Source organism: Diadema antillarum, unplaced genomic scaffold (assembly GCF_040938485.1).
Source record: "Diadema antillarum isolate AM-2024a unplaced genomic scaffold, OU_Dant_1.0 scf00000162, whole genome shotgun sequence".
Classification (NCBI taxonomy): Eukaryota; Metazoa; Echinodermata; class Echinoidea; order Diadematoida; family Diadematidae; genus Diadema; species Diadema antillarum.
This window is the reverse complement of record NW_027271051.1, coordinates 2762275-2775439: the sequence shown is the minus strand read 5'-3', so window position 1 is coordinate 2775439 and position 13165 is coordinate 2762275. Positions and strand designations below refer to the sequence as shown.

At 39.6% G+C, this 13165-nt stretch overlaps 1 protein-coding gene across 1 annotated transcript; it reads left to right on the top strand.

Annotated features, from left to right (window-relative positions):
* Nucleotides 1-2970: 2970 nt before the first annotated feature.
* LOC139722272 (uncharacterized) lies at nucleotides 2971-7613 on the top strand. Its single transcript, XM_071633581.1, has 2 exons — nucleotides 2971-3329; nucleotides 5876-7613. Exons 1-2 carry the CDS (start codon nucleotides 3163-3165, stop codon nucleotides 7611-7613), a joined length of 1905 nt encoding a protein of 634 aa, XP_071489682.1. The 5' UTR covers nucleotides 2971-3162.
* Nucleotides 7614-13165: the final 5552 nt, after the last annotated feature.

Below are 13165 nucleotides of genomic sequence, written 5' to 3'. Positions count from 1 at the left end.
TAACCCTAACCATAACCATAACCAAAAACCCTAACCCAACGTTTTTCCCATAGGTTTAACACGCGCCATGCCCCATTCTGTGCCGTCTTAAAAAAAAACGGGCCATCACAGGGACCGCGGAACGTTTTTCAGTTTGGGGGGGGCTGCGCAACCCGGGGGGGGGGGGGGTTGACCTTGATACCCCCCCCCCCCCCCCCCCCCCCCCCCCCCCCCCCCCCCCCCCCCGCTTAGACGCACCGGCGTAGCCTGGATAATGATCTCATAGATTTTGGGAGGGCGGCGGTTAGGCCTACTTTATGCGAGGGAGCCAAGCGACCGAGCCCGAGCGAGCGGAGGGAAGGGGGGGGGGAGGAGAACTTTTTGCATTTTTATGTTGTAAATGGTGCAATTTGATGCATGTTTTCCGTCTTTTATCGCCTTGAAAACGGCCCCACTTTTTTAAGGTAGCAGGATATTTTGATGTGGATTATTATTGAACAATTTGCCTATAAAGTCTTGAACCCCCCGCTTACACGTACCGGCGTAGCCTGGATAATGACCTTGTGACATTGGGCATGTTGGGAGGGCGGTGGTTACTATGCCAGGGAGCGAAGCGACCGAGTCCGAGAGAGCTTAGGGAACGGGGTGTTACCCCTCCCACGGTGAGAACTTTTTGCATTTTTATGTTGTGAATGGTGCAATTTGATGCATGTTTTCCGTCTTTTATCGACTTGCAACGGCCCCACTTGTTTAAGGGATAGCAGGATATTTTGGTGTGGATTATTATTGAATAATTTGCCTATAAAGTGGTAGCATATGAATAAACTTCTTGTATAAATTTATTGTTACAATTGATTTCATGAATGTTGTCTGTTAAGCAATCAAACAGAAAAGGCAGGCTCACGGGGGTGTATATACAAAAGGGATATTTTCTCCTCTTACACGAAGGTGATTTTACATTTTCAGACCTGAAATTCAGCGATCTGCTGCAAACTTTTGGTGCAATACTTGGATTTTTTTCTAGCTCCCCCTCTTAAAAGAGTGAATACAAAAAAAGAGTGAATTTAGAGTGAAATTGCATTGAGTGAATTTCGAGTGAAAATGTTCATTTTCACTCTTTTTAGAGTGACGTCAGGGATCACTCCAAAATCTTCAAGTGATCCTGAGGTCACTCTAAAATGAATGAAAATAGGGCCTAAATATTTTCACTCAAAATTCACTCCAATTTCACTCTAAATTCACTCTTTTTTGGATCACTCTTTTGAGAGTGAATATTTTCACTCGATTTTTTTTAGAGAGTAGGCCTACAAAGGACTTCAATTTTCTTAATCTGCGCAATGAAAAATTTCTCTTATTAACTTGGAGGAGTTACAGACGGGAAAGGCCGGGAGAGAGTATGTCAGTCACAGAGTTGAGAGAAACGCAAACAAAAGTTGTAGGGCCTAAGTCAACCAGTCTCTGCCAAATCAGTGGCGAGAAATGCTGAGAAAAAGAAATGACAATAGGCCTATATATGTGACTTTGAAGTATATTGACAACATTATCAACAATGGAATTTAAACGATTTATTTTTATCGATTCTTCTAAAACTACTTCCAATCACTTTAAATGAAAGACGGGATGCCAAAATTTTTCATTCAGTTTCTTTTTTTTTTTTTTTTGCTAAATATTCTATGTAAAGACAACATCTGAATTCTATCGGAATTTCTGCGCTAAACTAACGAATTCACAGTGTAGGCCTATTTCTGCGCTTAACTGTAACGCTCGAATTCAAAGTTGAATTTCAGCGCAAAACTATACGCTCGAATTCCCTGTGTAGGCCCCTATTTCTGCGCTCAACTAACGCTCGAATTCACCGTTACATTTCAGCGCAAAACTAAAGCTGGAATTCCCTGTGTTTATAGGCCCTATGTCTGTGCTCAACTAACACTCGAATTCACAGATGAATTTCAGCGCAAAACTAACGCTCGAATTCCCTTTGTATTTCTTCGCTAAACTATCACTTTAGGCCTAATTCACAGTTGAATTCTCGCGCAAAACTAACGTTCAAATTCCCTCTTTATTTCTGCGCTCAACTACCGATCGAATTCCCATTAGTTTTCTGTGCTGAACTTAAAGCTCGAATTCCCTGTGTATTTCTGAGCTCAACTAACGCTCGAAATCACAGTTGTTTTTCAGCACAAAACTAACGCTCGAACTCTCCTAGTATTTCTGCGCTCAACTAACGTTCGAATTCACTGTTGAATATCAGCGCAAGCTGCGCTCAACTAACGCTCGAATTCAGGGTGGTTTTCTAACTAATGCTCGAAATCAAATGATTTTTTTACGAAAGATAAGGGCTGATATTCCATGTAAATTAATGATATCACAATTTGGAATTTGTTGTAGTGATATCACAAAAAATTTAATGTATTTCTTCATAATACAAGTATCAAGAATGTGAATTTGTGATATCTCAAATTGCATTTGTGATATATCACTATTTCGATTTCGTGATGTCAAAAATTGGTTTTACGTGATAAACCAATGGGTATTTGTGATATCAAAATTTGAATTTGTGATATCAAAATTTGAATTTGTGATATCAGAAATTCGAATTTTTAATATCACGAAATGGAATTCGTGATATCAAAAAATCTTTTTAAGAATTAGATCGGCTTGCCATGATGAGCGCGAGCCCATCGATAGATCAGACAACCATGTGAGATAATGGCTCACCTGATACTTATTGTGCGTTGCCGGTTTAAGCTCTTTGGTTGATACCACACTGTTATTTATTATTTCAAATTTTATACAATGTATCATCTTTCATTCATATATTAAAATATATATATAATTTTGATATTAATATTTATATGCACAACAAATATAGGCCTATGTATGTATGTGCATGTGTTTATAGAGCCGTATGTAGGAAACAACTACATTCACTATTACGGTTCCCCATGCATATGTGCGCATTCACTACGTATCGGCGACACGGGATAGCGTGTTTGACCCTGGTGGCGTTTGAGAACTCTTTGTCATATTTACACTCGAGCAATCTATAATTCTCTGTATTTCTAGTTGAATTGCTCCTGTACTTGACTTGAACCTTACTAGTTACTACAGTGCTCTATTTTTCAACAGAGCGTAAAGTTTCAAATCATATTCACTTGTACTCACTACTCGCTAAAAACCACAATGGCAGACGACAAATATGTCGAAACATTTCGACTCATCAATGAGCCTGATAACCACTGGAAAGCACGCAAGACTTTCATAATGAGGAACTGGGATGACTACCCTGAGGAGATGCAGTTAATTTCACTCTCCATGGTTTGGGCTAACATGACATTTGATGGCTGCAAGTAAGTATAGACATGTTTTGGTTTTTTTTTTAAGTCAGTGGGAATTACAGATGAATGCCCCTCTAACTTAAAGGACAAGTTCACCTTCATAGACATGTGGGTTGAGTGAATGCAGCAATATTAGTAGAAGAACTAGAACACATCAATGAGGGTTTGAGGAAAATCGGACAATCCGTTCAAAAGTTATGAATGTTTGGCAGAATGTTTGAAGTTTATGCTCAGTCACGGCTAGATGAGAAGACTACTAGAATCTATAGCTTGTGATGTCATATGAGTACAAACAACTAGAAACCTTCTATATAAAGAAAGTATAAAGAAAATTCAAGATATTCTCACTTTTCTCACATAATAAAAGAACACTGGACTTCTCTCTTTCAGAAGTCAAGGGGAATAATATTACCCCTAACATAAGTCAGTAACAAGTCGAGGAAATGTGCACCTTATTCAAAAAGTCAAGTTTTGTGAAATTCTCTTTTTATTTTCCTTATAATGTATCGTTGTACGCATGTGACATCATACACTGTAGTAGTCTTCTCCTCCAGCAGTGATTGCACAGATATTTTAAAAATTCATAACTTTTGAACGGATTGTCAGATTTTCCCCAAACTTTCACTGATGTGTTCTGCTAACATTGTTGCCTTCACTCAATCCACATGTATATGAAGGTGAACTTGTCCTTTAAGGCAAAATCGTGAAATAGATAAGCCCCACCGTAACTGCATGCAACAGGTAGTTCCCCCGCGACGCCCGCGCCCACGGGTACGCCGTACGGGGTACAGCCCCATTACCGTAACTGCAATGCACGGCGACCCTAACACCCGTACGAATACACACAGCACCCCGTTTGGTCGTTTCGCGTTTCTTAGGGTTGTAGAATCTATCTATGATTAAATTAGCCAAGGGACATTTTGGAAGCCTTTTCGAGAATGAAAGGCCAAAGGGAGAAAGAAAAAGAAAAGGATGTCCAGCAGAAATTGGCCCTCTCTGACTCTGCCGCGCTGCGCCGCTGTATCAACCACGCATAAATGTATATGTAATTTGGTGGGGTCACATTCAAGTACTGTAAAACATGATATATTCGCGGCATGAATTTTTCGCGAATTGGAGCCGACGGCTTTTTTTGCGGCATGAAATTTTCGCGAAATGCCACTAGTATTCAATACATATAGTGTACTGTGTAGACAAGAATTTTTGCGTGCATTTTAATTTCGCGAATCTTTGCGCTCGCAAAATTTGCGAAATTAAAATGCACGCGAACATTCCTCGTTTTACAGTATGAGGGTCTATAATGTGGAAGAAAGCCCCACCACTGCACTGCCAAACAGTAAACTACATGTAGAGTAGATAGATGGCTCTATACACAGCCTTGTTGTCGTTGTGCAATCATTTAGTATACAACATGCTTCGCATGGCATCTGCGATCTGGTTGGGCTAGCTACTTACATAGGGGCTGAATTCACGAGTACAGTGTATAACAGAAAAGCTGCGGTACTGTACAGGCAGGCAGTGTAGTGTTGGGGCCTATTTCATGAGTAGACAAATCTATGCCCAATTTAATACAATAAAGACCAGTCTACAACTACAAGTACAATCAACATCTTGATTTCATTAGCATAATCAGGCAGGCCTATGTGCTATGTCAGGTTGTCCTTGCACTGCACTGATGTCTGAATCATACACTAGTAAAATATAAAATAAAACTGTCCTTATGCTGTGTATAATCAGGGAAGTTCAATACAAATGTAGATCGTAGATTGCAGCCAGTTGGAGTCACAATTGTTGTGTTCCCTTTTTGAGTTTGAACCCATAGGCCATATTTGATGCCATCGGTCAAAAATATGTGAAGTCAAATGGTTATGTGCCGAACTGGATCTGCCTCGCACTTGTCACAGCTAGGAAGATAATTGATTCATAAGTTTTTACATAAACATTCACAGGCACAATTTTAGGTTTCATTGATTGTACCAGTAGCACACAGAACTTTGCAAGATAGTCTACAATGTATGTCAATTCATGTCCAGTGCTATATTAGTTTAAAAGGGTATTCCTCAACAGATACAGATTCCTGTGATGAATATTATTATCAGTATAATTACCAAGATTTTACAGATTATATGTCATCATTCAGCTCCCAATGCAACTCTTGTTTTCATACATTTGATTTTTGTACAGATATCATCCCGATTTGATGGACAGGGTAAGAGAACTGGCTGCAGGCATCCAGGTCAAACACTAATCCAGAGCTTACAGATCATTCATTCCAGTAGCCCACTGTCTCAAAGATGTCTATTAGCAACTGTGCATGATAGGCCTCTCCAGCAAAAAGCCAATTCTCACAAATTACATGGATTTCCTGTCAGGCATGTTCATTTGGATCTGCTTAAAAGTAGAACTTGTAGAGCACAATAGATAGAAAGGGGAGGTGTTCATGGCAGATCAAATGGCTGCATTTCACAAAGACCTGAATTTGTGAATTCATGAACCTGTTACATTGATACAGGAAAATTGAGACTGAATCCAAGATGCTGTGTCTCATTTCTCCAAAGATATTGCCCAGAACTTATGGACCGTGTGCGGGACATGGCTGCTGGAGTGGGGGACACCTCCTCAACTATTGGTCCGGCAAGAGGCTCAAGTTGCCAGGAAAAGGACAGAGTTGGGAACCAAGGGTCGAAGAGAATTAAAGGAGAATCTACCGAGCCTAGAAGCAAAAGACAGCACCTGGCTGGGGATACAACCACATCCTCTGTAAGTGCTTCCCAAAGTGAGGAGTCCCGCTTGCAGCAAGGCAGCACCCAAAACCAGACACCTGGCAGGCTAACAGCAAAGGACATAACCGGAAGCATTGAGTGCATAGATGGAGGAACTCCCCTCTTCACAATTTATCCTCCCAGGAGCAAGTCAGCAATTGTGACTAAGGAGGAGTATGACAAGCTTGGCAGCTTCTGTGGTGCATTTAAGGCTAAGTGCAAAGGCCTACAGACTAGCGATGACCAGCTTAGGCAATTGCTTCTCAATCTGCTCTATTCATCAGGCACAAAGTACGCATTTGACTACATGCTGACAGAGGACACAAGTGGGCAATGGCAGGCCAAACTCGTTATCTGCAGTGTTCTTTGTGGTGTGTGTCATAGTAGCTCAAAGAAGGCAGCAAAGCAAAATTTGCTGAACTCTTTCGCGCATTCTTTGATAGAGAACCACACCATTGTGATTCAAGAAGGTTTGCCACTTGACCCCGTGCTAGGATGCAGCAGTAAAATTTGGTATAACCCTTCCTACTCAAATCAGTTCCCTGAGGGAGTCAAGGCATGTGAGGCTTCAACAACAGAACCTCAGTCTGAAACTCTTCAAACAGAGTCTAACATCATTTCCGCTTCATCGATCTTGGAACAGTTGCCCTATGATGTTCGAACAAATGATCTCAATCGTGTTATTGCTCCTGCTCCAAGAATACCAGGTTTTTTTCTCTATGAAACAATAGAAGAAGAATCCAACCAACCTCCCATTGAAAACCCAATTTGTAAGATCATGAACTCAGTAAGTGTTTCTAAATTACACGCTGACTTCCAGACAGAAGAGTATCCCAGGCCTAAAAATTCCACAGCAGTTCTGTGCACAGTGTACATCTCCTCCCGCCGTGTTGGAGCTGGTTTGGCACTCAATGCGCGGGAGGCCAAGCATCTTGCTGCCCACAATGCCCTACGGGCCTTAGAAATGACGCATGTTACCCTTCGAAAAACTTCGGCCACTGATGGGGAGGCTGTGGGCCGCAGTCAGTTGACAGATGATTCTAACCAGGAGACCTCAATAGCAGAGTCCAATGTTGGCCACAAGCTGCTGAAGATGATGGGCTGGAAAGGTGAAGGGGGGCTAGGCAAGACGGGGGAGGGAATCGCCGTCCCTGTCAAGGCAACAGGCAACGATTCGTCATCCAAAGCAGGACTTGGCTTTGACCTAGCACAGCTGAAGGACCCAGACACAAAGCAGCTTGATAACGGGAAAACGTGGCAGTTCCTTCAAGCCTATGCCAGCTCAACAAACGATGAGGATTTGGTTTTCAGCAAAGATTTCAGTATAAATGAAAGAAAAGTTGTCCATGGCATGGCTCTCAAGCTGGGGTTGAAGACAAAGTCTAGGGGAAAGGGTGATGACAGATATATGACAGTTAGTCGAAAGTGGGACGTACACAGATTGGTTCAAGCTTTGGCAGAGAAAGGGGGTAGAATAGGGAATTATGAACTCCTTCAACCCTCACTTGGGGGCTCATTTGTACCTGCTATCTAAGTTGAATGCCATTATTGCAGCTTTGTTGCTGTCAATGTTACATTGTATATCATACAATGCATGACATTTTCTCAACATTTGCACTCCTTTTCCCTAAAACCGAAAACTTAATTTCTATTTACCCGCAGAAATGGCTGAGACATTGGTTTTGAACAGAACAAGCATCAGTGCACTGTTTTCCTTATGTCTCACATATTCATGGTGGGGGGGGGGGGGGGGGGGGTGGGGGGGAGTGTTTGCCAATTTTGATGAAGTTGTCTTCTGAAATTCAGCTGAGTTGCATACTAAGGTGGTAATGGTAACAGCCCCCACTGGCAAGGAAAGTTTTGGATGGTGAACTGAAAATGACAATGTAGTTTGACCTCTTATGCAGTGAACATATCACAACACTTTGGTTGTCAGTTCAGAAATGCCTTCATCATCTAAAGAAATTGTGTTGAAGTTCAAGGAATAATTGCATCTCCTGCAAAGGATATCGTAGATCAAGCTAATTTGTTGAATACAGGTAGGCAAAAATTTAGTGACTGACTCTAGGCTCAGCTCACTACTTGATTTGCCCTGATCTGAGAACACAGATTTAGTATACAGTGCACTCCCGTTAAAATTCTGCTTACAACAAAGTGAAAATTTAGGCCCCAACTTCATCAGCTCTATACACTGTAAAACATGATATATTCGCGACATGAAATTTTCGCGAATTGGAGCTGACAGCCTTTTTCGTGGCATGAAATTTTCGCGAATTGCTACTGGCATTCAATGCATGTAGTGTAGACAAAAGCTTTCGCGTGCATTTTAATTTCGCAAATTTTGGCGCTCGCGAAATTCGCGAAATTAAAGTGCACGCGAAAATTCCTCGTTTTACAGTATATATTTTTTTGTTTACGTTTGTTTTATAACGGTATTTCGATATAATGAAAGAAAACTGCAGGTCTCGAGGGCTTTATCATAACAGGAATTGACTGTATTTTGATTTTATATACATCAATTGTCAAATATACATCATGTAACATATTCAATGTTTAATGTTACTTTGACTTATGCAAGATTGATGGTATTATATTTTTTTTTTACCAAGCGCTGTCTCCAGATAACGTATAATGAAGTTTGGAGGAATAACTACATGTGTACAGTGTAGCTTGAAGGGGTTACCTACATGTACATGCTGTATTAAGCTAATGGTTCCAATAGTAGGTGACATTTTGATAGATGCAACATGTTTCTTCTTTGTAATCTATTTTGTAATGTCCATTGTCAGTAATCAAGCTTTTTTTTCTTATGGTGATAACGGTAGTAATGAAGATGGTAATTCAGACGTACTAAATCCGAGATATAGTTTGTACTGTGTCTTTTTTTTTTTTTCATTACCTGGAGTAAGAAAAACTAAGAATGTTACAGTACACGTGTAGTTTACAATGCATGCAAGTGACCAAGAAGTTCTGTTGTGTCATTGGTAAAGCAAGCTGTGATACTTCAGTTTAAGACACTCTTCAGTCTTTGTTGCCCTTTGCTTCATAGGAAGAGCAGTTATTTTCAAATTCTCATTGGGTTCTTTCAAGAGACCCTTTTTGCAAAAAGCTGAATTGGGTTAACTGGGTAAATGTGACCAACAATCTTTTGCGACATGTCCCTGTAGTGTGACATACACATGTAAATTGAGGGTTTTTTTGTTTTTTGTTTTTCCTTTGGTGACTGGACGATGCTCCAAGTATACCAGCAGGGGAAAAAAATAGTTTGTGCTAGGGGCATTTTCTGCTTGCTGGATATTGACAGCTGCAACCCTCAATCCAAGTAAACGTGAAATGTCATTCCATGTTAAAGCGTGCAATTCCACGGGGTATCAAAAGGTTATTTGATGAAAATCGGTTTTGAAATGGCTGAGATATCCAAAAACAAAGTGAGACAAAGAGATCCTAATAAAGTTATGGCATGTCGCCTTTTATTATTAACACTTTTTTTTGGATATCTCAGCCATTTGAAAACCAATTTTCATCAAATAAACGTTGAACCCTTCTTAAAATTACATGCTCTTTCATATTTCATAAGAGGTTTCCCATTATCTCACTTAGGAATGTGCAAAGCATTAATCCCCACCTCAACCAGTACTGTACAGTCCCTTTAAGTTTACCGGTAACTTTTAAACAACAGTAAAATTGGACTAAGAACATGATGGATGTTTATGAATGATGTGAAAAGGAAGTCCAAGATATGCAGTAAACACAACTACATGTATTAAAAAAAAACCACACATACACCACTTTTTCTGTAAATTTCATATACAATAGTGGCCAGGACAATATCAATGATTCATAAAATTGTGGATCTTAAAAATTCCATATTTGAGTCACACTACTCATTTGTTTTAATTGATGTGGTACTCTATGCATTACCTAAGCTCAGCTCGCATAGATTTCACTTCAAAAGTCACTATCAAAGGAGGTAGGCAGAAGAGAGCTACTTCCCTAGATGTGGCTTCCAATTATATGATGCCATGTTGTTGTTATATATGTCTCCAAAATGATAGAATATTTCTGGCTTTGGTTTCTATTCTTCTCAAAACAATTGTTGTATGTACATACATTATACATGTGTACATTACCTGTCCATGAATTGCGGCATAGGAATGTACTTGTGAAAAACTGGTACATGTGCAGGCAAACTCTCGATATAGCAAGATATACAACTTGTTTGGACTGCAAGGACATTGATGTTATGAAATCTTTTTAAAATGGACAAAGTAGATAAAGAAAATAACAAGATATTGTTGCATCTGTGTTCATTATATTAATAACAGAGTTCACCTATATGGTGCATGGTATTTGTTGGTACCAGAAGTGCATACATGTACTTGTTTTTTTTTTTTTTTGGTTTTTTTTTGTCTCCGTTATGTCAAGATTTTTGTTGTTGTTGGTTGGGTTTGTTTGTTGTTTTTTTTTTTCAAGTTTGCCCACAACCAGTTTCTGGTGAATCTCATTATAAAGAGGCCATATATAATGAAACCATTTTCTATTTGTAGTTCTAATTCTTTCAGTTTCTTTAATTTTGTTCACTGATATAGTGAGAAACATGGTACATGTATATTGAAATTGTCATGATTTTGAGTCCTCGTGTGAATGAGGTTCCCCTGCTAGTAATTTTCATGTACGAGGGAAATTTTTTTTATGTGTATCTTTTACATCATGATGAATAAAATTTACTTGTACAGTATCTAAATGATTTTAGTGCCTCTTTTATATTACACATAGTAGAGTGTGTGTAATTTATACTTCAAAAATGTCAGATGAGCTACTGGATGTGTGTGTATGTGCAGTGGCGTATCTAGGGTGGGGGGGGGCAAGGGGGGCACGTGCCCCGGGCGCCACTCCTTGGGGGCGCAAAAAAAAAAAAAAAAAAAACGAAGAAGAAGAAGAAAAAAAGAAAAAAAAAACGAAGAAGAAGAAAGAAAGAAAAGAAGAAAAAGAAGGAAAAAAACTCACGGGGGGGGGGGGGGGAGGGAGAATGGTGGGGGGGGGGGGCAGAAAACCAAATCAAAGAAGATAAAAACAAAACATGACGACACGGACATAATGACAATGTTTACTGTTCACACAAGAATTCCATGTTCTGTCAGCTGAAATACAAAAATTTTCGGCTCGCTCGCTGCGCTCGCTCACCAAACTTTATATACACAAAGAAGGTACGAACAAAACGTGATGATGACGCGGTAAAAATGACAATGTCTATTGTGTTCACACATGTCATTTTATATCTTGCAGGCAATATGTTTCACGGAGCAGCGGCTGCAATTTCTTTCATTTTGAAGCTCTCGTCAATTGGATCAAAAGAAGGCGCCAACGGTTTCGAACATACGGGGGGGGGGGGCAGAAAAAAAATCAAGCAAGATAAGAACAAAACGTAATGATGACGCGGAAATATGCAAATATTGGCTCACTCGCTCGTACAATTTAGAGTATTTTTTTAAGTCTACAGTTTGTTGTATAAATTGTTATCTATAAGGCCGTCACTATATCTATATCACTACGCAAAAAAAAATGACAAGAATTACATGTTTTGTAAGATGAAGTACAAACATTTTCGGCTCGCTCGCTGCGCTCGCTCGCCAAACACTCGCCAAAATTTATCCAAAAAAAAAAAAAAAAGAAAGAGAAGAAGGTAAGAACAAAATGTGACGATGACGCGGACAAAATGACAATGTCTATTGTGTTCACACATGTCATTCTACATTCAGCAGGAAAATTGTTACACGGAGCAGTGGCTGCAATTTCATTCGTTCTAAAGCGATCGCCGATTGGATCAAAAGAGGACGCCAACGGATTTGAACATACGTGGACGGGGGGGGGGGGGGGGGGGGGGGGGGCGCATTAAAAAAAAACAAATCAAAAAAGATAAGAACGAAACGTAATGATGATGCGGAAATATGCAAATTTCGGCTCACTCGCTCGTACTAGTTTAGAGTATTATAAGTCCTCAGTTTGTTGGTATAAATCGTTATCTATAAGGCCGTCACTATATCTTGATTAGAATTGTAAGATTTGATCTCGCAAAAAATTACGAGAATTCCATGTTTTGTAAGCTGAAACATAAAAATTTTCGGCTCGCTCGCTGCGCTCGCTCGCCAAAATTTATCAAAATTCATTACATTTATATCACCCTCAAAATACTCCTTTCAAGTGCTTGAAAAAGCATATCATGTGGACTTTGTTTAAAGTCCCTACGATACCGGGATGAGGTTGGGGTTGAACACTTTTTCAGAAATTAGGGGCGCAATTTTCGCGCTTGCCCCGGGCGCCGTTTTCCCTAGATACGCCACTGTGTATGTGTGAGTGCAAATATCTCCTTGTGTAGACAATTCTGTGAAAACATGTCAGCAGTTATAACCGTACCCAAAAAGTGGATGTCTTCATTAGTTTGGTACTTATAATATAATTAGCAGCAGCTCCCTCACAAGAACCAGTAGTTTACCAGTACAGCTGTACATAGAATGTAGTACCAGTCTGAAACGGGTCTAGTTTTTTCAGGGATTAGGGTGATGCATGTGGCATGAGTACATACATGTACATGCAAGTTCAGTTTAAAGGATTGGGCAGTACAGTGTATTGGACATTAACAGCTAACACACATTTACAAATGTACAGTCAACCTTGCCTATTCAAGTCAAATCTATTATGACTGAAGAAATATCTTCAACTTAGAGAAAGTGCATCTTATGAGGTATTAAAATCAATAGAACATAAAGAGAAGAGGACTTGAAAAGACCTTCGACTTAGGCAATTATTTGACTATGAGAGGTTGACATTGATAAGCAGGTTGACTGTACATCTGAATGGCTCAAAAAGTTTTAGGAAAACTTGAGTTCAGTTACATTTAACAGTTGACCTTTGGGGATTTTTCCCAAAAGCCAATCAGTGCATGTTACAGTATGTAAACCTCATGTTGCTTTCATACCTGGGCCAAATGTGTCTATATATATATATGTGTATATATATATATATATATATATATATATATATATATATATATATATATATAGACATATAGACATATATATATATATA

Coding starts and splice junctions, on each gene's coding strand:
- LOC139722272 (XM_071633581.1), top strand. CDS start 3,163: ATGGCAGACGACAAATATGTCGAAACATTTCGACTCATCAATGAGCCT. Junction 3,330..5,875: donor ATGACATTTGATGGCTGCAA/GTAAGTATAGAC, acceptor ATTTCTCCAAAG/ATATTGCCCAGAACTTATGG.